Source organism: Miniopterus schreibersii (assembly GCF_964146895.1).
Source record: "Miniopterus schreibersii genome assembly, chromosome: 18".
Taxonomy (NCBI): Eukaryota; Metazoa; Chordata; class Mammalia; order Chiroptera; family Miniopteridae; genus Miniopterus; species Miniopterus schreibersii.
The window spans coordinates 772,337-800,167 of NC_138121.1; the positions used below are offsets into that span (position 1 = coordinate 772,337).

Here is a 27,831-nt window from a genome sequence, read left to right on the forward strand (position 1 = left end):
CTTTTTGCCTCTCTTCCCTCATCCCTAGAATAGGGATTATAATAGTACCTATTTCAGACAGTTGTCTTGAAGATTAAATAGGCAGCACTTTGTAAAGTGCTTAGAAAAGTCACTGGCACATATACATTCTTAACATTAGCTGTTATTATTTCACAATAAGATATATTTGGGGTTGAAAACCTCTGTGCCATGGTGTTAAAATCAAAGACTTCTGTTTCTTTGCTGAAGTGGTACAGTTTATAAACCTTAGGAATTATTTGTTCCTTGAAAGTGTGAAGAAAATTGCCCATAAATGGCAAGGGCTTAGAGCACTTCTTGAAGAAAGCACTCCCTTGACATTTGCCAAGTTTTTATTATCTGCCTTCCTTTCAAGAATGATCCATTTCATTATGGCTTTCAAATTTAATAGCCTAAAAATGTACCCAGTGGTGGTTGAGAGCTCAGGCGTCTGACCGATTTGGGTTTGATTCCTGACTTACAACCTACTGGCATGCAACCTGGGAAGAGACACTAGCCTCCTGAGGCTTGCCTCTGATCTATAAAACTTGGATAATAATAGTATCTGCCTCATAGAGTTGTTATGAGGATCAAACATAATGCCCATAAAGTGCTTGGTGCCAGGCGTGGCCAGCTGTAAAAGTTTAATAAATGAAAGCTATTTTATTATCCTCTAGGGCACTCTTAAAGTAAGACCCATTTGAGATTGAAAACCATTTGCTAGGTTCTTACATGGGCAGCCTTCCGCCTTATTCTAGCTTTGGAATGCTTAATAGTATTTAGTAATTACTGGTTCTTAAGAAATTGCCTTCATGAGCCTGTTATTCATAGTTTATTTTTTCTCAAAAAAATGAACTTAAAGATTTCTTAAAGATTTTCATTGTATTTGTATAGGATTGTGTTGGGAAGTACATAGTAAGCAGTGTAGACAGACCTAGCTTTGAATCCTGGCTTTCTCTACCAGTTAGATTATGACTTTGAGTTGATGACATCCTCTCTGAGCTGTGGATTTCTCATCTACAAGACAATATGTTGGTTACATTTTCGCAGTTTGTCATCATGGCAGACAGTTTGGACATAAGAGACTGGGCTTCTGTGGGGAGTTCAGTGGCAGAGGGTTTAAATTTGAGAGCTAGTGGCATGTAGGTGGTGGTTGAGCTGTGTGACCAGGTGCGACTGCGACCCGGCAGTGGGTGTTGATGGAGAAGTCCAGTCACTGAGTTCTGAGTATTTAGAGGTTGAACAGAGTAGAAGCCAGCTAAGATAACAAGGAAGAGGCCACGGACATGGGGCTGGGGGGTGGACGGGACAGGGGACGGGACGGCCGGTCGGATGGCCAGGACAGTGTAGTATCACCAAAAATAAAATAGCATGGGTTTGAGTTATTATTGCTTGTTTTAATGATGATGTTGAATGTTACTGAAAGATCAAAATGAGATTAAGAACAAATTTCCCAGCCTCATAGAGAATTGCTGAAATTGACCCGCATGTGGAACGGATGGAGGCCCACATGGCACAGTAGGGAGAGAATGTGCTGTAAGGCTGTTGAATCAGTGACACAAGACGACTCTACCAAGAAAGTTTTTATTTGGGATGGGGTACAGTGCTGAGAAAAGGGGGTAGTAGCTAGAGGAGCTCTGAGAGCATGTGGTATCTGATAGGAATAGAGGACCCAGGATCCAGAGAGAAACTTGTATCGCAGAAGATGCCTTTGGAAAGGAGAGGGAGAAGGTGGGGTCTATAGAATGTGTTAAAATCACCTCCAAACCCATGACCAGATATTTAGTATGGCCCAGGGAGCTCCAAACAAACACCTCTGGGGGATACTGGGTGTCCACAGTGATTAACAGCTCCCCAGGTTATTCTGATGTGTAGCCAGAAATGAAAACCTCTGCCCTAAGGGAAGTGCCACATTCACTTTTAGGGGTGCCTCTAAAATGTCTGTGGCACTGCTGGGTGAGAAGAGACTGTTGAAGACTGGAGTTTAAAACACCCCCCACCGCAAGCCAGGAGCTTCTTAATGTAGCAAGCAACTACGGGTTTATCTTTATACTTACTAAATATAAATTTTACTTTATATTCACTTAAAACTTACTAAATATAAATTGTGACTTGGGGTATCATATTCTATATGCTCTTCGGTAATCTGCTTTTTGTAATTAATTGTATCTTGTGAATTTTTTCCTTTAAAATTCTTATTGGCCACATAAAACTGCAATGTATGGATTTATGAAGATACAATTTAATTCTTCTGCAGAGCACATTTTTCAAATAAAAATGATCCCTGAATATGCTTGTATTTAATCTTTTGTGCATCTCTACTTATTTCCTTCGCTTTCGATCCTTGAGAGGGAATAATTGGATCAGAGGCTACATAAATGAGCTTTTTATAATTCATTGATTTTACTATGAGAAAACAAAATACAGGTTTTTGGCAGGGACGTTCAAGCCGCATGGACTGGAGGGGGAAAACGCCGCCCTCACCCTGCTCCCCACCCTTTCCCTTTTCTCTAGAAATTAACAGCTTGCTGTATACTTTTCCAGAAACTTAACCTGCCTTCGGTGTTCGTGCCTAACGGACGAACGAAAACACTTACCAGGTCATTTCTACAAACTTCACCAGCGTGTGCATTTCACTAACTACCGCGGTCACTGGTCCTGACCAGTCGGCTCTAGCTGGCGAGGTCCCCGCGCCGCTCAGCGCCTGCGGTGCCCGGCGCTGCCCCAGACCGCGGGCGGTGCCGGGCGCCGCGCCCGCCGGGGTCGCGCCGCGCGTCCGGCCGAGCCGGGTCCCGGTCCCTTCGGCCCGCCGGCCGTCGGCGACTCCTGTGGGCTGCGCTTCCTCCCCGCCGGCCCCTTTTCTGGTTTGGTCCGGTCTGTACGTGCCCGGTGTCCAGCTCTTCGCTTACTGACCAGCGAGCCCCATGCCTTTCGCGTGTCCCGGGCGGAGAAGTCTCGTCTCTCGCTTTCTTGTTTGTCTTTAGAATTCAACATACGTGTTTTTGGCTGTTTTAAAATTTACATGATTTAAAAATTTTAAGACGTACATGTTTTTTTTACCCTTTTTCTTCGATCCTTTTGTATTCCACAGTTGTTAGCGGGCCTTCCTCCGCGTCCCCCCCTTTCTTTGTTTGGGGTCGCACAGCCCCCCGCCCCTCCGTCAGGACCCCTCTTTGGGCCCCTCGCGTGGGCTCGGTTGACGTCAACCTCCGACCCTGGCGCCAAGCGGTCGCTACGGCAACTGTGTCCTGATTGGCAGGGCGCGGGGCAAGGCGGGGGGCCCCAGGGTGGCGCGCTCCCGCTGATTGGCCCGCGCCCGCGCCCCGCCTCTGCGGAGAGCTTCACAAGGAGGCGCGGGCAGCGGCTCGCCGCAGAAGCCCGGGAGCCGGAGAGCGGGTCGCAGCGGAGCAGCGGAGATGTCCACCTCGGGCTGGTGGCGCCGCCGGGCGCCGGGGGCCGTGGGGGCGCGCTAGCCGGGGCGCGGGCTGCACCCCGGGGCCGCCGGGCCGGGGGCCTTGCGTGCGCGCGGTGCGGTGAGGTGAGTCCGGCCGCCGCCCGCGCCTCCGTGCCAGGCAGGCGCGTCGGCCACACGCCGCAGGTGTGGTACCCTCGGCGGGCTGGGGTCCTCAGCGGGCGGCAGGGGTTGCCGCGCTCGCCACGGCGGCGCCATCTTGCGCGGCAGCGAGTGGAGGCGGCCGCGGAGTCGGGGGGCTGCCGCGCCACTTGCCGCGGAGGAGGTGGGGGACAAGGGCGCGGTGACCGCTGTGGTCGCGGGTTCCTGTGGCCGCCAGCCCGCCAGGGTGGGCGTCCGAGTGGCCGGCCCTTGCCGAGGAGGGGTGGCGAGGCCTCTGGGCCCCGTGCTTCCCTGGGCTGGGGGCTGCAGAACTAGACGCTCATCCCACGAGGTCCCTGGTTGGCTGGGTCCATGGGTAGCCCCACAGCCTCGCCGTGTTTGGGGGTGGCGCTTGTTTTGCCGCAGTGGCGGTGGGAGGAGCTGAGGGCTGCAAGGGTGGGGCCAAAAGATGAGCCTTCGGGGTATTTTCTCTGGGTGGCCTTGGGCTGGGGAGCCCCGCCTACCCTGGCGCCCTGATAAACGAGGGCGGTAGGGTTTGGTGTGCGGGCGCGCTCCTGATTGGTTGGCTGCGGGCTGGGGCGGAGCCGAGGGCTGTCGTCAGCCAGGCGGCCCCGCCTACTAGGGCGCCATCTTCGGTGGGCGCCGCTGAGGTTTGCCGCGCGCAGGCGCGGTTTGGCTGGCGGGCCGCGCAGGGGCGGGGCGGGGCGGGCGGCGGGCGGCGGGCGCTCTTGGCAGTGATTGAGGGCTGCGGGGTCCCGCCCATACCGTACCTTGTTTTTCCGGTGGTATGTCTGGCTACAGAGGCTTTCCGTGTCGGCCCCACGCGGACTAGGATGGGGTCTGAGCTCTGACTCCTGAGGTTGGACCTCGGCTCGTGGCCTGGTTTATCGGCCAGCGCCACGTGGCACCTGGTGAAGCCGGGCACCACCCTGGAGTTGCCCGTAGCTGTCGCCGCTGCGGAATGTCTGTCTGGAGGGACGGCTACAGGCTGTCCGTGTGCCCGGGGTTGGGGGCCTTCTGAGGCTCACTCCATCCCTTGTGGCTGTCTCCTTAGGACTGTTTTCACGCTGGGGTGTGTCTGGCTGCGTGTTTTGGTTGGTAGGGGTGCTGGGGCGTGGGAGCCGCCAAGGTGCGCTGCACGGGTGGCCGAGTGCAGCCCCGCAGAGCCCCTCCCACTCTGTAGCTACGCATGCTGGCCGGTAGGTGGCAGCCGAGGTTCGTTGCGAAGGCGCCCTCGTGAGTGACGGCGGGGTGCAGGGGCGGGCCTGCGGGAGGGGCTCCTGAGCCCCGCCCACGCTGGCGAGCGCTGTGTTGGCCAACAGGTAGCAGCAGAGACTACTGCGCAGGCGCCGCCTTGAATGACTGCACGGCTGGCCCAGGGGCTGAGCCAAGGGAGTGCGGGGTGTCTTGCGTGACCAGTGGAGGGCTGCAGCCCCTCGCTTCCTCCAGGGCTATGTGGGCTGACCGGCGGCCGCGGAGGCTTAGGATGCAGGAGCCATCTTGAGTGATGTTGGAGCTGCCGGGGGCGGGCCCGAGGGAGAGGATGACGTAGTTTGAGTGACCGATGGTGGGGGGTACAGACCCCAGCCCATCTTGCGGTGTTTGTTGGCCAATAGGTGGCATCTGAGGCGTACTGTGCAGGCGCCATCTTGCACGGTCGTGGGCCTGCAGGGGGTAGGTCCACAGGTGGGGCTGCCTGTCTCGAGTGACTGACGGGGGGGCACCCCCTCTGCCCACTCGAGCCCTGTACTGGCCGACAGGCCGCAGCTGAGGCTGACGGCCGGGGCATCAAGATGAATGGCGGTGGAGCTGCAGGGGCGGCCGTGGGGGCGGGGCCATTGGAGCCCCGCCCACTCCAGTACCACGCTGCCCGAGGCTTTCTGCGCAGGCGCCATCTTGAATGACGGCCCTGCTGCCTGCAGGGGCCGGGCTGCCCTGTCCTGAGGGACGGATGGGGCCGAAGAGCCGCGCTCGCCCGGGCGCTTACAGTGCAGGCGCCGTCTTGAGTGCCAGCGGCGGCCTGCAGCCAAGGCTCCCTACGCAGGCGCCTTCTCGAGGGGCAGCAGGGCTGTGGGGGCGGGCGGGGGTTAGGTTTCCCGGGGCACGGCGGGCTCTGCTGGCTACTGCGCAGGCGCCGAGAGGGCCGGCCCGGTGCGCCCGCCGCAGCGGCGCCATCTTGGGCGGCCCGCCACGTGGTGGCAGGCGCCTTGTCTCCTCCGGGGGGCGCCAGAGCCGTGTCCGGGAATGTGGGGACCAGATTCAACTCCGCAGTTCTGGGGTCATTTAGGAGAGAACTAGGGTTCAGGACTTAAGGATTTTAATAGCTTTAAGGAAAGACAGGCTCTTAAGCTGAGAAAACAGGCGCGAGCTGTGGGATCTGTGGTTTGGGGGCTCGCGGGACAGTGTAGGAAGGACAGGGCCTGGATCCCGTGGGACAGAATGTGGAGCTGAGGATGGCCACCAGGGGGCACGGCGGGGCCGTGCGGGGAGCGGGCTCTCGGCGGCTGGGGGCGGGGCTCGATGCTGGGAGGGGTGGGGAGGGGGGGGCCTGCCCTGGGGGGCGGGGTGAGGGGCTCTCAGCAGCTGGGGCGGGGCCTGCCCTGGGGGGCGGGGAGCGGGGCTCTCAGCAGCTGGGGGCGGGGCCTGCCCTGGGGGGGCGGGGCTCGCTGCTGGGAGGGGCGGGGGCAGAGGCCAAGGCTGCGCAGAGCCCTCCTGGCGCTCTCCGTGGTCCTCCAGAGGACTGCAGTTTCCGACTCTGATTTTATTTTAAATTATACATCCGCTGATGACTGATAACATTAACATAAGCCAGAGCCATAGCACGACTGCGCTTTCCCCAGGGGCCTCTGCTGGAATGCATGCTCTGAGACAGAGGGACTTGAAATGAGAAACGTTAATCCACTGGGAGCATGTTGAGAACCTATAAAATGTTAAGTGATGATACCATTACTGAATAATAACGGTGAAACTAGCATTAAGGTCCTAATAGAAGCTGGTCTCTTCATAGTACTTACATTTGCAGTAGAGTTAAATTTCTGACCCTGGGTCACAGCCTATTAAAGGGCAGAGCTGGAGCTTCACCTCACTTTTCTAAGGGATACCTATGTCATTATTCCACACGGTGTCCCTGGGAAATACCAGTAGGTGTACTGTTTTTTTCAAAATGACATTAGGTTTATCTATAGTAGTTTGCATGAGCTCTGAGATTGAGTTCTCAGAGCCTCTGTTGCTTTTCTTTGAAATGTGAGCTAGAAAATGAATACTGGTATGGTGATGACCAACAGAGACAATAAACGTAAGGTGCTAAGTGCTGGACTGAGCATGTGACTAGCAGTAAATAATAGTACTTTCTTGGCCATTTTCTCTCCAGTTTTTAACCTGCAACGTGTCCCTTGCCTTTAGAGAGTGGCCAGTGCCATGTAGCTTATAAGTGGAAAGTGATATTCTTAAACTGATATAATCCAAAGCCCTGTGTCTTATTAGTTTTCTTTGCTTGTTAGAGAAGCTTCTAAGACCTCTGGAGATTGCACACCCATTGGCATAGCCTCACTGGGAAAGGCTATGATTACAGCCCAGGGTATAACATGGGCCTCCAAGAGCAATGCCCATGTGGCCCTGCTGTCCTGGGAGGGAAAGCTGTTTTTCCTCCTCTCCTTTGACCTGTGCCCGTGTAGGAAATAAAGGTACAGCTGTTGTGGGGTCATTTCCAGCTAGAGGAATCGAGAATTGCAAAGTAAATGTAGTGTCTCATGTTTTCCTTTCCTTCTCCAGCTCTGCCTTCTCGAACTTCTACCCCTTTTGGAGAGGACTGGCAAGAGAAAAAGGGACTAGGTCCAAACGCTAGGTGGCTGAGTCCAGGTGAGCTGAATTCCCTTCTCACGGTGCCACACTCATCCTTGGAGTGAGCACACCCTTCCTTGTCCTGGCGCACACATTCCATCTTTACGGCCATACACTGTTTTCTCTGAGAATTTATGGACTCTTCTGATGATCCTTTGTTTACCAGCAGCTCTCCGTGGCCTCATCCCATCCTTTTCAGGGTCCTAACTCTTTTCCCAACACTCAGCTACTACCTCAGATCCACTTTTTCTTTTTTACTGGGTGATTAAAGAAGCATGGGAGATTCATTATTCATTTATTAGACATGGCCCCAAGTGGGAAAGGAAGTGCTTCCCTGGAACCCATAGTGTACTGAGTAATGAAAGACTTTGAAAAAGTAATTGTGAGATGTATGTCTTCAAAGAGAACATTCACTACCGGCCATTATCTTAGTGTAGGAGAGGCATATAGGGCCTCCCTGAGAAAGCCAGGGACAGATGTTAAGCTCCAAGTATACAGTGTCTAGTGCTCAAGCCTGTGGAAACTCAGAAACCTTTGCCTAAGGACTCATGTTGGTAGATCCCCATTCATGAAGCTCATGGGACTTACATTGCCATACTGACATAATAGTTTATGTGGAAAAACAGCTCACTCAATTTTGGCTTATTGATTTATGGTGGGAGATCACTATAGCAGACACCCAGATACTCAAAAGTGTGTACGATCAGCATATCCTCTCCCTGTAGGCAGACCTACATAGGAAATGAAACCATAATGAGAAGGTTGCTTGGTGAGTATGGAATCAGAACAAGGGCACTTGGACAAACCTTAATAGCACTGGCCTGCAAGGTAGTGGGTGGTGTCCCCAACCCATTCATATTAGGTCTAATCAGGGAAACACGTCAAGAATGGACAAAAATAAGGAAGCTTTTCTGTGGTGTAGTAAGTGCTAAGCTTAAGTGGTAGAAGTGAGTCCAGAGTGAGGAGCTGCCTCACAGACCAGAGGGTGGAGGCTGTGGCTAGTGTGGTTGGGCAGTGGTCATTTACTATTTGCTCACATTCCCACATAAGAGTGTTACCCCAACAGCCCCTCTTATCCATAATGTGCCTGTCCATAGTTGATTGGACCAGGTGACACCTAAGCCTGGAGCAGTGGTTCTCACAGTACATATAGCTCCTGGAGTGTTTGTTGGAATGGCTCTTCCCTGGGGAACCACCAGCCTCCTATGTTGTCATACTGGAAAGGCATGTGCAGTTCTCCTAAGTGCTGAAGTCATCCCCAAGTGTGAGGCCACTGCCCTGGAAGGAGTGGGGCTGTGGTGTGCACTCAGAGACTTGGGCAGTGTGGGTGTATGGAGGGACCGACTGATTAGCCCGGCACTGTCGATTCCTACCCTGGGATGTGATGTAGGACTGCAGCTGGTCACCATTTCCTCCGTGTGTGGTCTGCAGAGAGGCAGAAAGGTACAAACCGGGAGAGAGAAAAGACCTCACACCATGCTGTCTCTGAGAAAACTAAGACAGTACAGTAACTGCCTGTGTTTCAGCCCCTTTGATGAGGTAGGTAGAAGGAGTGAGGGGCAAGTCCAGGGGCACCATGATGAGGGACCAGAGTAAGGAAGTAGAAACTGGGCTACAGGAGATACCAAGGAATGTCTCTCACCACTGATGGGACATGGGAGCCTGAGGTCTGTCAGGCAGTGGGTCACGGACTTTCTCTGTCTCTCCTCACACGTCCCAGCCACGCTTGCCACCTCGGACTCGTGTCCCTTAATGGAGTTCTTCCCAGTTCAGTTGAGGCTTCAGCCTTGACCCCCTGGTGACAGGGATGCTTGATGAATTCCATCTTTCTTGTGAAACCCATGCTTTTGTTTTCTCACTGTTATGAAATGGAAATGGAGTGTAATAAAGTATTCAAATGGTATAAGGACCACCCCATAAACCACAATGGCAACCCTGTTTCCAGCGGGCAGCGATACCGTCCCGAGGCTCCCAGACGTCCAGCGCATGTGTGACGCTACATGCAGTGCATATACCACACACCACAGAAGAATATTGAGAAACTGCAACCCCTGCCCATGTAGAGAGAGAGAGACTTCGTTACTGCTGCCCATCATTTGTCTTCTTTCCTTTCCTCCCCTTGGAATCAGTGGCCTCTCTCGGCCATTAGGACCAGGGTTGGACTGGGTCCCTGTGTGTCCCCACCTTTGTCCTCCAAATATAGTCAGACTTTTTAAAATCCTGCCCTTGGTGGCTACTTGACTCTCACTAGAATTTCTGCTCCAAAGGGAGCAGAGGGGTGTGGAAGCTTTAGTAACTTGGGGTGTGAGAGCCCCCCCCCATTCCCTGAAATGAAGGTGATGGGTTTGCCATGTGGCCAGAATTCTGCATGAACTAGGAGACAGAACAGCTGTCAGTGAGGTGAGGATCTGCAGTCCCGTCAGTGGTGCCCTGGCCCGAGAGGGTATTCAGGAAGTGATGTTTTAACCGTTTTTTTAAACCTTAGCTGTTTCCACCATTGCATTTAAATAAATCAGTGTATCCAGAGACTGGGATACTGAGAGGCCTTTAGGAAGAGTGATGTAAATCCGTATGTACTGGTATGGAACGAAGCCATCATAAATTACTGCCTTCCCATACCAGTACATATGGAAATAAACACAGTGGAACTCCTAGGGTGGTCTCATTTCATTGAGAACAACACATTTGCCCCTGCATTAAATATTCTGTAACGTTTGAATGTTGTACTATCTTTTGTATTTGTAATCAGAAAATAAAGCTACAAAATTTCTTGGAGACGTAGAACATAACATTCTATTAAAAATTTTGTTTTTATTTCTGTTTGATGCATATTTAAGGAGTTTATTACAAGTAGTTATTAAATTAGTAAGATCTGTCTCCATTGGTTCATAATATCTGAGTGCACAGTCTTCCACATAAGAGAGTGATAGTTTTAAGCCTTTTTTTATGCCTCAGATTTGTTTTTCTTTTCTTGTGATTGGTTAGAACTCTAGAATGATGTTCAGTAATAATAGTGTTCACACTTTTCCGCCTGCTTTCATAAATGAATTTGGTTGGCAGATTGTTAGTGCTAATCTTCGTTTTGTGTTTTTGAATTCTGGTTTCATAAAAAAAAAATTGAAAGCTTTTTGTTTGGTTGGTTTGTCTATGTGACATGGGAATTGGCCTTTTCTTGAAGATGATATGAAAGGCCTCACCCCTAATGATACCCACAGCCATTTCGAGAGAGAATTCTCTGACATTCTTTTTACATTTCTTCTGTTTTATTGTCACTTATTTCTTTCTTTAAAATGTCTGCAGGTCCCTGGCATTTTGACTCTGTTCCTGTGCATAGTGGCTTGTTCTGAAGTTTCAGAAAGGATCCTGTTCCCAAACAGGTGATTTACGTACCTGAGCGTGTCCTGTTGCCTCTGAGAGGTTGGGCTGGTGTCATGTAGGAGACCTGAATTTTCTCTTGAATCTGGATGCCACAGGGCAGGCATGGGCTCTGTGCTCTCCCCTGTTTCCTGTGGAGGCATACCGGCTTTTGAGGACTCTACTCTTGTCAGGGGCCATCCCTCTGAGCCAAGTCCGGGGTAAAATTGTGCTGTTGTCCAAAATGTCACTCTAGTGTTCTAGAGCCGGGACCCATGCCCTTTTCTCCTGCTCTGTAATTCTTCTGCCCTGCAGGGTGTCATCTAGTGCCCTCCTCTCTACCCTCACACCTCTTCCTGAAGGAGGGCAGGGCAGGCAGGGAGGGGGGATCAGGTTACCAGGTTGGTGCTGAAGCTCTAGGGGAGACAATGAGAGGACACTCTGCATGGGAGCGGAGTGCAGCCCTCTGAGCAAGGAGAGTGTGGGACTGAATTTACAGCATTTATTCCCAAATGTTAAAGTCTAATTTGAGACTCTGAATAATTAAAACACCCTTTTTTCTCTTTAGATGTTTAAAAAACAACTTAACTTTAGACTCTTCGCTTTCTTTTCAAAACAAAAGCAGGTGGTTTTGCTGCATGTGATTTTTCTTCTCTAGAAGAAGAAAGATTTGTTTTTATACGTTGCCTACTTAGCACCAATTGTGGCTGGCCAGTAGTAAAAAGGCTACATAGTAAAATTTACGTGCAAGTAAAGTGGTGTCAGTGGGAAACGCACAGCCTTCCTTGGTTGTGTGAGAGTAAAAAAGGATAGGAAGTCAGTTCTACACTGTCTGAGAAGTAGAAGAGTCCTTAGTGTTAAAAGTAAACCCGACTCACAAATAAATAGAATAGCGGAGAAGGTTACCAAAGGCAAAAGCTGGTTCTTTCAAGATAGATAAGGTAGATCTTTGCAGGACTGACCGAGGCAAAGGCAGGTGTAGTAGCATGAAGGGCCCTGTTGGTCCCTTAGTCACGTTGGCACCTGTGTGGGGCTCCTGTGGACTCACCAGTACTTAACTTAATTCTCCCCCAGTGCAGGAGGCCCTGTTGTAAAACCTACCAGTGCTTTCCCAAGTGGTTGTCCAGGAAGGGGCAGGTGTAAAGTGGGATGGGGGAGTGACCCCAGAATACACTTTGGACACAGTGGCATAGAGGTGAAGCCAGGATGTTCCCTCTCCCTGGGTACTGCTGTGCTTCCGCAGGCCATTGGCCAAAGATGATTTTTAACATGGGTTTGCCCATGTCCTCGGCACTGCATAGTCACTCTGGCAGATGGAACTTCCACGACAGTGGAGATGTTGCCTGCTGCCCAGTACAGGAGCCACTGCCACTTGAGGTATGGTTACTGCGACGAGCTCAATTTTTAATTTATTGAATTTTAATTTGGTCACAGTGTCACAGCAGCACAAGTGCAGAAAAATTGGTCAGCAAAGAGAAGATGATGGTGCCTGCCATCCCATTCCGTGGAGCTGAGCACTAACACGGTGTGGGTAGTGAGGGCTTTTAGGTATATTAGCTTATGGAAAGTTCAGTTCTGAAAGGGAGGTGGGTCTGTTCCTTATCTGTAGTTATGGGGACAGGCTCCAGGATGTTGAGTAAGTTGCCCAGGGTCATAAAAGTAGTTAGTAGTGGAGCTAACTCCTTCAGTCTGTGTGGTGCCCGGAAGTCACGCCTGTAACTTGCGTCCTGTGTCTGTGTCTTGGGGGATTTATGCTTCTCTCCCCCCCTTGGCCTGTTCACAAAAACATTGTTGATGCCCCTCGTAGGGCAGCCCTATACCACTGTTGAGTCCTCAACTTGTGGGCCATGTGTATATCTCCTTACGATCTGCAGGTCCCCGAGTACTGACTGTCACAGGCTGCTGCATCTTTCCTGTTGACTCATTTTGGTTGCTCCACTGAAAATTTTACTTAGAGAAATGCTGCCTCCAAAGTGCTTTTACGACAGCAGACCCAAGAAGTCTTGGGCCCCAGATCTGTATGAGCTAGACAGTGACTTGACTCAGGACCCGGATGCCATTGACTCTGAATTCTTTCATCAGAAGTTTCGGAATTACCTCTACGTGGAATTTGTTGGGCCTCGGAAGACCCTGATCAAACTCCGAAACCTCTGCCTTGACTGGTTGCAGCCGGAGACTCACACCAAGGAGGAGATTGTTGAGCTCTTGGTCCTTGAGCAGTACCTGACCATCCTCCCAGAAAGGGTCAAGCCTTGGGTGCAAGCCAGAAGGCCACAGACCTGTGAGAAGCTTGTTGCTCTGCTGGAAACTTACAAGGAGATGTATGAGCCAGAAGGTGAGACTGACGATGATGGAGGCTGCGGCTCCCAGGGCTGCTGAGCCTCAGCACTGCAGATGTGGGGCCACGCCATTCTCCGCGGGAGGGCTGTCCTGTCATAGGGTGTGTGGTGGCACCTTCTTCTCTCCACCCACAAAATTCCAGTTGCACCTCTCCCCCAGCTGTGACAACCAAACCTGTGACGTGCCTACTGTCCCAGGGGAGCAGAATCACCCCAATCAAGAACCCCCAACACCACCTGAGAGAGAGAGGACACTTCAGGTCAGGGGCTCCATGAGGAGCCTGCACAGGCCTCATGCCCTGGCTCCAGTTCCCTTTTGTAGACCTAAGGGTGTGGTGCCCCAGGAAGTCATACGTGGCTGCGGTTGTTGGGGGTGACGTAGGAGCGAACACAGCCGCATTCCCAGAGTGGCAGGGAACTAAGGCGCGATAGGCCTGGGACACTCCAGCTTCTCATGGAGGTGGGATTGTGCGCTGGGGGGCAGGATAGACCGCGTGATTATGTGGGGAAATGTGAGAGTATAGGCAGGAAATGGCCAAGCACTAACTTGATGTCTGGTGTCCTCTCAGACAACTGCAGTGACATCCAGAGCGAAGACAGCATGAGCCGGATGGGGGCAGAGTCCCCCCCGCCACACGCCGCCTATTTCTACAGTGAGTAACCAGTCAGGTTACGCCACCCATGGGGCGTGTTGCCAAACTTCAGCCCAGTGTGCCCATTGTGTGCAGGCGCTCAGTGTGCATCAAGACCTTCCCCCAGGGCAGCTGCTGCTACTCAGAGACCTGAGTGAGACGAGGTTAATTGATCACAGATGAGACAGTTTTACATCAAAGTAGACATTAGTTTACAGAGCAAAATACAATGCATATGTTTTTAACGACGGAAGCACTCACTGTTGGAAATTTGCAGTAGGCTCTTTCAAGTGGTGTCCATAGCCTTCCCAGGAGGAGCAGAGGTCATCACACCTTTGCCTCTAAAGCTATTTCACTTGTTAAAGCTTCCGCAGTGAACTTTTAAAGGGAACATTGCTCTTGGGGAGGGTATGTGCTTTGTAAGTAAAGGAACGTGCACATTAGAGAGGCCAGGGTAAGCCAGGCAGCAGAGGGGCTGGCGTCCATCCTACTGGTTGTGTGGACTTGCCTTACTAGGAAGCAGAAAACCAGCAGCAGTGTCTGAAGGGGGGGGCCAAGCATCTAAACTAAGGGTTGGAACTTGCTTTAAAGCAAGCCTCCCACTTAGGAGAAGCCTTTAGATACTGTCCCACATCTAAGGTGTTGGGAATAGTCACAATCGCCCTTGGGTGGCTGGAAACCTTGATTTGGGATCTGTTTCCTCAAGGTAGGAACAGGGATCATGCTCCTGTCTGAAGGGGGGGGGGTGCACATGGAGGAAAACAGGTGTGTCAGAGTGCTGTGTTCATGCCTCCAATGTCTGGCTTTCTCAGGAGACCGGGACCGGGACCGGGACTGGGACCAGGACTGGGAACGAGACCGAGACCGGGATTGGGGTCATGACCGAGACTGGGACCAGGACTGGGACCAGGATCGAGACCGAACCTGGGAGCGAGCCTGGGATCGAGCCTGGGACCGAGCCTGGGACCGGGGCCGGGCCTGGGAGCGAGCCCGGATGCAGGAGCGTGAGCGGAGGGGCAGAAGCAGGGAACTTGGGCTCCGAGAGCGCTGGCCGTACAACAGAAGTCTCAGAGGCAGTAAGTCCTGCGTTTCAATCTGTTCCCCGATGTACTCGCGAGGCTGGCCATGGCCTTTTCCTTCATGGTACCTCTCTCTCCCCAGGATTTCCTCACCGGGATCTTTCCCTTCCTGTGATGGATAAAGCTTTTGCCATGGAAAGAGAGCGCAGACGTAGGAGCTTCATGATGGAGTGTGAGGTATGCTTCAGTTCCTTTCTTCCTGGAAAGGCCATCTTTGTTTCATGGCAGAGGTGCCTTCTCTCCCAAGAGAGGATGTGTGTGTTCATTTGCCCCCTAAAATCCCTCCTTTCAGGAGCCCCAGTTACTCCTGAAAGGATCCCAGGCCTGCCTCCAGAGGTGACGAGTGGCCAGGGTTACTCCTACCTATTTCATGACTCATCAGTGTAGTTAGAGGGACTCTTTCCCACTCAGCACTCATTTGTGTCAGTGGGTTGGTCATGCTGGCTTACCCCAGAGCGAAGCTGCAGAACTTCCTGCCCTCATTAGGAAGCCAGGGGAGTTGCAAGTCCACAGAGCAGACTGGCAAGAGAGAGCAAAGGCTCTGGAGCTGACCAGAGCTGGGTTTGAAGTTCAACTCTGCCACTTGCTAGCTGTGTGGCCTTGGATCAGTTACCTAACTAAGCTGAACCTCAGTTCCCTCATCTGTAAAATGGGTGCAGTGATGGCCTCCCCAGGGCCGCTGTGAGGAATGAGCGAGTTTCATACATGCACGTGAATTGCCTAGTACAGTGCCTGGCACATGGCAGGCATATGCTTGATGTGAGCAGTCGTGGTAACAGGCAGTGTGCTAGGGAAATTGGTGATGGGAAAAGGACATCGGATTTGAGCTGAACTGACCTTTAGAGAGGAAGGAAGGTCGGTCACATGTGACTCGGCAGTGTGGAGGAGGGCCATAGCACCGACAGGGCTTTGAAAGGAAGGAGGAGCCCAGTGCACAGCCCGCATCTCCTTTCACATTTCAGCACCTGCCTAGGTCAGCCCTTGGGGAGTATAGGGGTGAGCAAGACAGGGTCCTTGCCCTGGAGGCTTTCAGTCTCATAACAGCACAAATCTCCAGGTAAATAGTGTCTGTGACTGCTGATTGGTCAGAGTGCTCTCAGAAAAGAAAGTTAATGAGAAATTGGCACAAGGGTCTCAATTTGGATTTGAAAGAAAATGTTTTGAAGGCAGGAGCACTCTGCATGTGAAGGATGGGAAGCTCTTGGCCAGATGAAGCGCCGGGTGAGGGGAGCCCAGGTAGAGGCCTTCAGGTAGGAACCAGACACAGGGTAGATTGGCTGTAAGCGTGGGCTGGCCTGATTCCTGATGCCCTGTGCCCTGGAGCCCAGCAAAGCACTTGGGTCTGTCTCACGCCCTCCAGCCTCAGTGTGGGTCACGTCTGCCTCCTGGAAGTACCCTCTGTTGGCAATGCACTTAGCTTGTCACAGGTTTTGATTTCTTACTCAGAGAAACCAGACTGACCAAAATTTTAGGGATCCACATAAAGATATTAATTGTAGAAATTCCCTTAAGCTCGGTTTTGAAAAAGAAGCCTCCGCAGGTACACATGTGCTACCTGTGAAGGCCATTCAGTGGTTTCTGACTTTTCTGTGAGCCGGTGACAGAGTTTTCAGTCATCTGTGGGGAAATGGGAAATGCAAATGTCTTTATTTTGGGGGTGTTAAAATACTCTTTTATGGAAATGAAGGTGATAGTTGGGTTTTGTCTTGGGCTGCTCTTCAGATGCCCTGCATGACACTAAGAAATTGTCCCCATGCCTGCGTAGTCCAGAAATCTGAAAGCCCCTGATTCCTGCTAACTCAGTGTGCTAGAGATAGCAGCTACCGAAGATTTAAACTACACTTTGGGAGTGTACAGAACAGGAATTTCTCATCATCTTTTAGCACGGTGTGTAAATCTCTTAATGTTCCATGTGTGTGGGTCAGGTGAAATTGAAATGGTGCTCTCCAGATTGCATCCATTCAGGGAGGACTTGAGTGCGGCTTGTGCAGCTCTTGGTACCCTTGTTGATTACAAATGCAGAGCGAGCAGCTGCTTCAGAGCTGCCCACTTGTGATAGATGAACAGTTTTAGACCGAAGCATCAGGTTTTTTTTCATAGAAACATTGTCATTCAAAATCTAATGTACATTTATTTTACTCAAATCAGGCAAATGGAGACAAAGAGGAAAAATGCTCCTTCCCTTTTGCCATTGCCCTTGGGGTCTGTCAACACCAGAGACGGTGACCCTTCTCCTTCAGCCCCCCGAGTTCTTGACCTCATCTGTTCTCTGCCAGCCCCCCACTAGGAGCGCTGGTCTCCTCCCTGTCTCACAGATGCATCTTTATGGTAACAAACCAGTGCTGAGACCCGAGGAAGCACCGATGTTGCAAACCTGAGCACAGCGGAGCTCTCGCTCTCAACCTTGCTATCTGATCAAGTGATGCGACTTAGCTATACTGATTTTGCAATGTCTCCTGAGCTTTTATAGCTCGTTTGTTGTCCTAAAAGTTCTCACCCCAACCTAGAGTTTTATTTTTGAAGCTCTGCTTAGTTTTGGTGGTTTCTGCTGTTTGATTACTGGACATGGACAGTTGCTGTCCTCCTAAAACCCAGTGCATGTGCTTATTTATCTTTCTCAGTAGAGATGTACCTAATTGTGCAAACAGGTTTTTTGCTGAATTTCCATGGGGCTATAATGTCCATGCTACTTTCCAGCAATGAAACTGTAATCAATCATCAAAGTATTTTACGTAGAAGTTTGGAGTAATAATAATATGTTTTGTTTACATAATTTTTCCTAATATTTAAACCACACGTCATATTGCAGGACAGCCTCACCCACAATACTGCAAGGTGGGCTGATGCCCTTCTCTCCATTTTACAGATGAACCTGAGACTCAGAAAGATTTCTGATCCCAAGGTTGCATGGCTCAGAAATGCTGCAATCCTCTTTTAACCCTAGTTTTCTCTGGCTCTGAAACCTGTACTTCCCAGGACCACCACCCTCTGAAAGCAGTCATGTTCTAGTGCAGCAGTAAGGAAAGGTTTTGGAAGATTCTGCATAGAACACTTGCCTGAGTAATGCAGGGAACTTAAAAATTCTTTCTAGGACAGTATCCATTAAAATAGAAAAGGCAGCTATGAAATGAAAGCACTCAGTGCTTAAAGTTACTTCTGGGTTATTTGGAACCTCTGTACACCTAGAATAGCCCACAGTGTAGCCAAGTTGTACAAAGCATGTGTGTGCAAGACACGGGGCGGGGGCCAGAAGGTGAGGTGGGGTGGGGCGGGATGGAGGAGGTAGGCTTAAGTCACGCGTCTGACCAGGTGTCTGCTGAAATACGTTTTCTTTCTGTTCCCTGTGTATGCCATACATAGTTGATACTTAGCCTGTTGAAGCTTTCCTACCAGCCCCGCCCCTCCAATGTTAAAATCCTGCCCACCCCTGAAGGCCCCACCCAAGGCTCTCTACAAAAGCGTTACTCACTGGTCCATCCCACCCTGAACTGTCCCTCTCCTGAGCCCGTTGAGCACTGATGATCTGTACCCACCTTACTGTTTACTGTTCTCTAATTCTTTCATGAGTCTTTTCTCTCCAACCAAATTATAAGCTGCATGAGGGCAAGGAATGTGTGTCATACGTCTTTTGGATCTTCCTCAGAGTATAGCAACAAGGTAGGTACAAAGTAGGTCCCTAGTAAAATTTGACTTGGACCACTCAGAACCCCAAGCGCTGTGAGCACTCCTCATACCTCTGTGTGTATGTTGCTCCCATGTCGCCAGCATTCCTTTCTGGATGCCATGGGGACAGACTCCATTGAGAGGCCTTTGCTTGCTGTTTTAGGATACAGTGACATACCAGGACGTGTTGGATTTCACCAGGGACAGGAAGACCCAGAACTCAATTCAGGACAACATGGAGAACTACAGGAAGCTGCTTTCGCTGGGTAAGCTGCTGCTGCTCTCGTCAGTGGAGCACTGTCACCTTATTCTTTCCAATTGCAGGATATTAGAGTCCATGTTAATATATCTGGACTTCAAGGGTAATAAAAAGCCTTTGAAAGATCTTAAGCAGAAGAGTAAATGAAGAGATTTATGTTTTTAAGAAACTACTCTTGTTCTGGGTGAATACCATATTGTACAGGGTGGGGGGAACAAGGAGATGGCTCCTGCCACAAGAGTTGATACTTTTTATAGAGTAATGACAGCAGAGATTTTAAAATGCACACTTAGAATAATGGTACCCCGAGTTCCAGTTTAGACTCTCCTAGAAGACACCTAGCTGGGTCGTAGCAGGCAGTTGACTTTGCCGGTCTAGTGCTATGAAGAGAGAGCTGTGCTGAGAGTGCTGTGTAAGGTAGTAGAGCCCTGAGGACCTCCAGTGTTTGCAGAGTGGTGGGGAAAGAGAGTCAAGAGGTAGGAGGAAAATCCTGGAGGCCATTGAAAAAGGATATTAAGGTTTAGGAGGTGGTTATGAGAAGGTGAAACCCAAAAGGATGCACTGAATTTAGGGACACGGGAAGGTCTCTGTACAAATTTGTAGGTGGAGTCAGGAAAATTGATTAAAATTCAGAATTGAATGAGCTAAGGAATGGTACTAAGGAGATGAGACTGCAAGTAGGAGACATCCAAAGGTTTGGCTATGGGCTACTTCATACTTAGTGGCTCAGAGAAAGACATCAGTTTATGGTGATGAGTCTTGGTCCCCAACTTGAGTATGAGCTGTTGTATTATTGTGAACAGGGGTTCAGCTTGCCGAAGATGATGGCCACTCCCACATGACACAAGGCCATTCACGGTCAAAGAGAAGTGCCTACCCCAGCACCAGTCGAGGTAAGCACTAGGCAGATCATGGGTAGTGGCCACTTTAATAGATGAGATGGGCACTATATATATACAATGAGTCCTCACTTAATGTCCATGGGTTCTGCGACTTTACATGAAACGTCTGATGAAACCAGTTTTACCATAGGCTAATTGATATAAATAGTTAACTTCTTATGGCATTTCATCAGTGTTAAAATGAAACGACATTGAACAAAATGATATTACTCGAGGACCTGCTGTACTGGTAAACCTTTAACAGTTTATATTCACACCACCACCATGGAAGACCTGTTATTTTGCACAGGAACTAGGGAGTATTTACATTTGGTGTTTCTTTTCAGGCTTGAAAACTATGCCTGAAGCCAAAAAGTCAACCCATCGCCGGGGAATTTGTGAAGATGAGTCATCCCACGGGATGATCATGGAAAAATTCATCAAGGATGTTTCAAGAAACTCCAAATCCGGGAGGGCGAGGGAATCTAATGACCGATTACGGAGGTTCCCCAGAAGGCCAGACCGTGATTGGAAAGAAGTGTCCTTCAACAGGAGAGAGTCAGTGATTCAGGAGAGGGGCTATGGAGGGAATGCCTTTGGGGGAGGCCTTCATTGTAACTCAAACCTTGTTTCCAAAAAGAGAGTTCTTGAAAGAAAAAGGCGCTATCAGTTTGACACAGATGGGAAGGGCTCCATTCAGGATCAGAGAGGCTGTCCACGCAAGAGACCCTTTGAACGTAGTGGAATGAGAAAAGCCGTGAGCATGAGCAGCCTTAGCTCCCCCTCCGCCGAGTCACAGCTACTTGATTTGGGGGCAATGCCCTATGTGTGTGATGAGTGTGGGAGGGCTTTCAGTGTGATTTCTGAGTTTGTCGAACATCAGATCATGCACACTAGAGAGAATCTCTATGAGTATGGTGAATCCTTTATTCGTAGTGTGGCTGTCAGTGAGGTTCGGAAAAGTCTGGCACAAGGGAAAGGCTTTGAGTGTAAGGAGTGTGGGGAAACCTTCGATAAGAGTTCCTCTCTCACTGAACATGGTAAAATTCACTCTAGACAGTCTCTCACTGAATGTAATGATGAGGAATATGAGGAGCCCTTCATGCCTAGCCCCACTTTCAGTGAGCTTCAGAAAATATATGGGAAAGATAAATTCTACCAGTGTAAGGTGTGTAAGGAGACCTTCCTTTATAGTTCTGCCCTGATTGAGCACCAGAAGAAAACCCACGGGAGAGGTGACAAAGATGATGAACAGGGGGATGCCTTTAAGCCCAGCCCAGCCTTTAATGAGCTTCATAAAATGTTTGCTAAAGAGAAAATGTATGAATGTAAGGTGTGTGGGGAGACCTTCCGTCACAGCTCATCTCTGAAAGAACATCAGAAGATTCACACTAGAGCAAACCTATTTGAAAGCAAGGGTAAAGTATGTGAGGAAACCTTTATTCCTGGTCAGTACCTTAAAAGGCAACAGAAGGTTTACTCAAAGGGGAAGCTCTATGACTTTAAAGATGGTAGGGGTGCTTTTAGGCCAAGTTCAGACCTCAGTGAGCATCACAAAGTTTATTCTCGAAAGATCCTCTATGAAAGCAGGGGGTATGGGAAGTCTGTCATTCATAGTGGGCCCTTTACTGAGTCTCGGAAGAGCCACACCATAACCAGGCCACCTGAAAATGAGGACGAGAAGCCGTTCACCATTAGCTCTAACCCTGATCCTGATGACAGCCAGAAACTTCCCACTGAAGAAAATGTCCTTGAGAGGAAAGCAAATGAGAGGTCTGTTATCCATAGCTTATCCTCAGCTGAAGCTCAGAAGTGTCATACAGTGGGGTCCAATAAACCAAATGTGATTGCAGAGTCTACCACTCAGAGCTCAGATGTTACTGAACAGAATGTCCATGCTGGAGAGAAGACCGCTGAAGGGAAGAAAAATGAGAGGTCCGTTATCCATAGCTTAGCCACTTTCAAAGTTCCCAAAAGCCCCAGTGGGAATGAATGGAATGAGAAGGGAGAATCCTCCATTTACATCCCAGAGCTTCATGATAAGCTACAGAAAACTGCCAGGGCCACTCCTACTGAAGAGGGTAAGAACAGCTACAAGGACTCTGTTATATGCAGTGCATCCAGTACCAAACCGCCAAGAAGTCTTGCTGGAGAGGGAGCCAGTGAGTTTAAGAAGGATGGCCAATCATCTGTTTCCACCTCAAATGCCCCTGAACATCAGAAGGCCCGTGCTAAGAAGAAAAACATTGAGCGCAGGAATTGCGAGACCTCAGTGATTCACTCCCTACGCTTTGGTGAACCTCAGACATTTCGCCCTAGAGAGAAATTCTATGAATGTCCAGAGTGTGGAGAGTCCTTTGTTCGTAGCTCTGACCTCACTGAGCATCAGAAGATTCACCACAGAAAGAAGCCTTTTGGAAGCAAAAACTACGAACTATCTGTTATTCGCAGCTTAGCCTCCACTGACCCTCATACAAGCTACACTGAGCAGCCAGCACAGGCGAGTTATGCTCAAGAGCCAGAGGGGATGACTTGCATTCAACAGCCAGTGCAGATGAGTTTTGTTGAGGAGCTAATGCAGATGAGTTACGCTGAAGAGCCAGCACAGACGAGTTACGCTCAAGAGCCAGTGGGGATGACTTGCATTCAAGAGCCAGCGCACACAAGTTATGCTAAAGAGCCAGTGAAGATGACTTGCATTCAAGAGCCAGAGGGGATGACTTGCATTCAACAGCCAGTGCATTCGAGTTTTATTGATGAGCTAGTGCAGATGAGTTATGTTGAAGAGCCAGTGCAGAGGAATTACTCTCAAGAGCCAGTGGGGATGACTTGTTTTCAACAGCCAGCTCAGACAAGTTACGCTCAACAGCCAACCCGAACAAGTAACGCTCAACAGCCAGCCCGGACAAGTAACGCTCAACAGCCAGCCCAGACTAGTTACGCTCAACAGCCAGCCCAGACTAGTTACGCTCAACAGCCAACCCAGACTAGTTACGCTCAACAGCCAGCCCAGACTAGTTACGCTCAACAGCCAGCCCAGACTAGTTACGCTCAACAGCCAGCCCAGACTAGTTACGCTCAACAGCCAGCCCAGACTAGTTACGCTCAACAGCCAGCTCAGACAAGTTATGCTCAACAGCCAGTGCAGCAAGAATGTAAGGACTGTGGGCAATGCTTTGCTACCATTGAAGACCTTGGTGCACATCAGAAAATCTATATCCAAGATGAGTTCCATGGGAGCTCTGTTATTCAGGGTGCAGGCCTTGACAGGCCTGAGCAGGAAGAGCCTGAGCAGGATGAGGCGGATTCTGAGGAGGATGCTGAGGACTCAATCTATGGCTGTAAGGACTGTGGTCTGGGCTTTGCCGATCGAGCAGACCTTAAGGATCATCAGAAAGTTCATGGTAGAGAGTATCTCATTGACACTCGTGAGTACACACATTCTGTAATTCACACCCATTCCATCAGCGAATATCAGAGAGATAACACTGGAGAGCAGCTCTTTGAATGCCCAGCGTGTGGGGAATCTTTTGTTCATAGCTCATTCCTTTTTGAGCATCAGAAAGTCCATGAGCAAGATCCATATTATGGCCATCGGAGGTATGATGAGCCTTTTATGCATCCTTTTGTCATTAACCCACAGAGATTTCACGCCCCACAGAAGAATCCTTCTACAGGGATGTATCTTCAGTGCCATCTGTGCGGACAAGACTTCATTCATGGTTCTGTCTTTAATGAGCATCTGGCACTTCACATGAGAGAAGATTCACTGGAACAGGGCCAGAGAAGTGGGGGCGCTGTCAGCGCAGGCTTAGCCCTCACTGAGTTGCAGAGAAGTCAGACGGAAGAGAAGCACTATGAATGTGAAGCTTGTGGCGAGTCCTTCCTCACTCCCTCAGACCTGAGGGACCACATGAGGATTCATGAGAAGGATGATGAGCCCTACGATTATGGGGCTTCCTTTGTTCACACCTCATTTCTTACTGAGCCCCCCAAAGGAGATTCTCCTTTCTTTGAGTGCAAGGACTGTGGGAAGTCCTTCATTCATAACACAGTTCTCACTAAGCATCAGAAGTTTCACGTTGAAGAGGAAGAGGCAGCAGCCCAGGAAGTTGAAGCCAATGTTCTTGTTCCACGAGAGGTTCTGCGAATCCAGGGGTCAAATGTAGAGGCTGCTGAGCCGGAGGTGGAGGCCGCAGAGCCGGAGGTCGAGGCTGCTGAGCCCAACGTGGAGGCCGCTGAGCCCAATGGAGAGGCTGAAGGGCCAGATGGGGAGGCTGCAGAGCCAAATGGGGAGGCCGAACAGCCCAACGGGGAGGCTGAACAGCCCAATGGGGATGCCGATGAGCCAGACGGTGCGGGGATTGAAGACCCTGAAGAAAGAGCTGAAGAGCCAGAGGGAAAGGCTGAAGAGCCAGAGGGAGATGCTGACGAGCCTGATGGTGCAGGGATCGAAGACCCTGAGGAAGAGGGAGATGAGCACGAGATTCAGGTTGAAGAGCCGTACTATGACTGCAGGGAGTGCGGAGAAACCTTCACTGCCAACTCAGCCTACGGGGAGCACCTGAAGACCCATGCCAGGGTAATAATATTTGAGCCTGGAAATGTCTATGGGGAAAGCTCACACTACACTGGACATGCCAGCACCAGCACTAGTGACAACGACAGGGCCGACGACAAGTACTTCAAGTGTGATGTCTGTGGGCAGCTCTTCAGTGACCGCCTGTCCCTCGCTAGACACCAGAATACCCATACTGGCTGAGAACACAAGTGTAAAGGTTGGAACCTGACCCTCCCAGAGAATTCATGCCAACCCATAATAATGTCAGAAGGAAACTTACTTTGGCATATACATACTGACTTTTAACATGAGACAATTTGGACTGGAAAGGAACAAGGTGGTGGAGGTTCCGTCGGTCTTAACTCCCCCATCGTGCACCAGTGTGCGTGCGGGGAAGCCACAGCACATCCTTCCCTTTCACCCCAGGAATCCGATCGAGTAATCCGATCGAGGGAAAGCCCCAGGGGATCCTGAGATGGAAAATAGCCCCAGCCACCTGTAAGGGACACTTCAGTAACCTATAGATAATTTTCCTGAGATGTATGTAAACTAGCAAAGCATAGCAGACAGTAATCACACACACTTAGATTTAATGATGCATAGTCACAGTTTACTGTACCTTCCTGGTACACTTTTGACTTTTTTTTTTGGAAGAGAACATGAGCACCAAATTAGAATATATTTGTAAGCAGTGTAGGTCCTGTAAAAGATTTATTGTGCATTATTTTAATCCCTTTGGCATCTTTTTGAGTAACTGTGTGTTGTCCCTGACTCTTAAATATCCCTGTAAAGGTGTGGGCATGGAAGATAAAGTGTCTCCTACTCTGCTGTTTGGAAAGAGAAGTTCTTTGAGCTTCCTTTTCAGTGTCTTGTCTACACCAACACTTTGGAGCCTAAGGCTGTATAAGCCTTTGCAATATGTGGATTGACCTTTGTGACCCAAGTTGATCCGTTGCCATATTGCACCTTGCAGTGATTCTCATGCAGAAATAATACACTTTTGTTGTTGTTTGTTTAACCAACTTAATGTGTGTTCAGTAGTGAATTCACAAAAGCTGAAGCTTTTCCCTGTAAATCTTATTTCTTTGCCTTTAAAAGAGTGGGTTGCAACCATCACTAGATCACGGCAGTGTCTAATGAAGGTTGAGAACCGCAGGGAGAGGCTCTCATGTTGTAAATAAGGGTGCAGGTGACAACTTTCATCACTTTGTGTGTGTTTCCTGCCTTAAGTAGCAGCGTGGCTTCATTAGTATGTACTGCCACAAGTAGTTTGCACCTGGGCGCCCAGGAGCTAGTATCGTTAGAGCTTTCTGTTGCTGAACTTAATTCTTGTCACCTGTCTGACCCTCAACCCCATGTCTAACTTGCGTTTCAAAAAAAGAAAAAAGCTTTCTTTACAGTCAACCCAGGCTTAATATGGACTCAGGTTCCCCAGCAGCCTTAATTTGTTTCGTTACCATCTGTCCTTTCCTCTCAGCTCAGCCCTCCTAAGTATTTCTGAGCTATCTGTTAGAGTCGCGTTGGTCTGGTTGCCTCAGTTTTCCATTAATTACAGATTGACCTCATAGCTTGCGGTTTCCTGTCTTGTTCTGTGGAACACCTGTGCTCCTCTTGCTTCCCCTCCCCTTGCATAATGACTATTGAGACATTTTCTTTTTACTTTGAGTTGCCTGGAAAAATAATTTTAAAATTAAAAAAATTTTTAAAAAGTGGATCTGTAGAAGTGAGCAAAAGATAAGAACAGATCATTTGAGAAAGAAAATGACAATATTGTCTGGGGAATGAGCCCAACTCTCACTCTCCTAGATCTGTGTGGTTAGGACTGGAGGAGAGTGTGTCAGCTGCTGGGAATGCCAAAGTCCAGGAGGTGGTTGGGCTGAGAGCATGGAGCAGAATCAAGTAAGCCAAAGAAAGGAGCCCTAACACAGCAGCAGGCCTAGGAGGGGGAGGAAGCAGACAGTGGGAAACTTCCGGAGTGGATCGCAAGGCCAGGTCACTGAAAATATGTCCTGGGTAGTTTAGAAGGGCCATTTGGGTGGCATGGTGTAGGTGAGGGCCAGCTGCATGGAAAGACCAGAGGTTGGAACAGACATCCGGGAAAATGGGGGCAGTGAGGCACTGTATCTGAGCAGGGCCCGTGAGGAGGGAGCCACTGCTGATGTTGGGGTGAACTCCGATTCATCACTGTTGGCAGCATCAATTGGTAGAACCCTCTTGGAAAGCAGCTTGCCAAATGTCAGGGTGTCTGTTCCAACCTTGTGTTAGTGAAAAATTAGAAATGACTTCAATGCCAAATGGTAGGAGGATGATTAAGTGAGCACCTGTGATTCCTACGCAGCTGTTTAAAAATGATAATCATGAAGAATTATGTAGTGATGTGGAAATATATTTACAAAATATTAAGTGGAAAAAGCAGGACACAGAATTATATTTATACTACAATTATAGCTGTTTAAAATGTAGGCTTATAGTCAGCAGCTGTTGTGGTGGTGTAGGCTTATAGCTGAGCATTATTTTTCTTAAATTTCTTGAGATCTTTATGGTAGTGTTACTAAAAAGTCTATAGTCATGTCTCCACTGTGAACATAATTTGAACTCATCAGACACTTGGAAAATAAAAGTGGAGGAAGAAAATCCCATATTCCCACCATCCAAAGACAGATACACTCTTTAGTATATTGTTTCTTGTTTCTGTGCACAGGTTTATGATTCTAACTGTCAAAAGGTGTATTCAAAGTTCCTGTTAATGTTATCTTTGTGGAATTACGGTTAAACACCTTCATCTTAATGTTTTCTAACGTTCCTTTTTAATAGTGTTCTGGAAACAAAGTTTATTATGTGTGTTTACGTTACAAGCATAATACATACCCAGAGGAAAAAATTGGAAAGTACAGTAATTTAGAAAGGAAAATAATCACTCATATTCCCAAGACCCAACAACTGTGGACATCTTGGTCTGTTTCCTCCATCTGTTTCCATGCACAGCTGGTGGTGAGTGTTGAGTGTGTGCATCCAGTCTGCGGTGAGGAAAAGTATGGAAAATCGTTAAAACTGTGTTGTCGTTGTGGGATTATGGTTAAATATTTTGTCTCTAATTCCTTGGATGATCTTTGGTGTTTTGGTATTAAATCTTATGTATGTACTTTCCCATTACAAATATAATACATACTCATAGCAAAATTTGGGGAATTCCGAAAAGAAGAAATTCACCCATATTCCCAGCACCTAACAGCTCCTATTAACACCTGTTTGTACAGCAGTCTGTGATTGTTGGGGCGTTAATGATAAGTATGCTTAGAGTCAAAGATGGGGAGAAATTGGGAAAACAATTAAGAAATAGTTGTGTGGTTGTGGGATTAAGGTTAACTATTCTGTCTTGGTTTCCTTGAATGGTCTTTATCATAGTGTTTTGGTGACCCACTTCATTACATGTGTTTCCATTGTAAACACAGAACATGCTCCTTATAGAAATTTGGAAGGTGCAGAAATGTAGAGAAACTCACCCGTATTTTCATCACCCAGAGGCTGTGGTTAACATCTTGATACATTGTTTCATCTTGTTTCTGTGCACAGGTTTTTGGTTAATATGGTTGTGGTTGTTATATCTATCTGTAATAGTGTCAACAATAAAAATAAAGTTAAAAATAAAATA

At 49.2% G+C, this 27,831-nt stretch overlaps 1 protein-coding gene across 7 annotated transcripts; it reads left to right on the plus strand.

The window, feature by feature from the left end:
- Positions 1 to 3,355: 3,355 nt before the first annotated feature.
- PEG3 (paternally expressed 3) lies at positions 3,356 to 27,831 on the plus strand. 7 transcript variants are annotated; one of them, XM_081119986.1, is made up of 10 exons: positions 3,356 to 3,595; positions 7,343 to 7,429; positions 10,712 to 10,788; positions 12,640 to 13,100; positions 13,674 to 13,757; positions 14,549 to 14,812; positions 14,898 to 14,992; positions 18,642 to 18,744; positions 19,541 to 19,630; positions 19,966 to 27,831. In XM_081119986.1, exons 4-10 carry the CDS (start codon positions 12,725 to 12,727, stop codon positions 24,378 to 24,380), a joined length of 5,427 nt encoding a protein of 1,808 aa, XP_080976112.1. In that variant the 5' UTR covers positions 3,356 to 3,595; positions 7,343 to 7,429; positions 10,712 to 10,788; positions 12,640 to 12,724; the 3' UTR covers positions 24,381 to 27,831. The 7 variants fall into 7 exon arrangements, with proteins under 7 accessions (XP_080976112.1, XP_080976111.1, XP_080976114.1 ...); XM_081119985.1 differs by having other exon boundaries at positions 3,356 to 3,535; XM_081119988.1 differs by having other exon boundaries at positions 3,356 to 3,535; positions 12,848 to 13,100.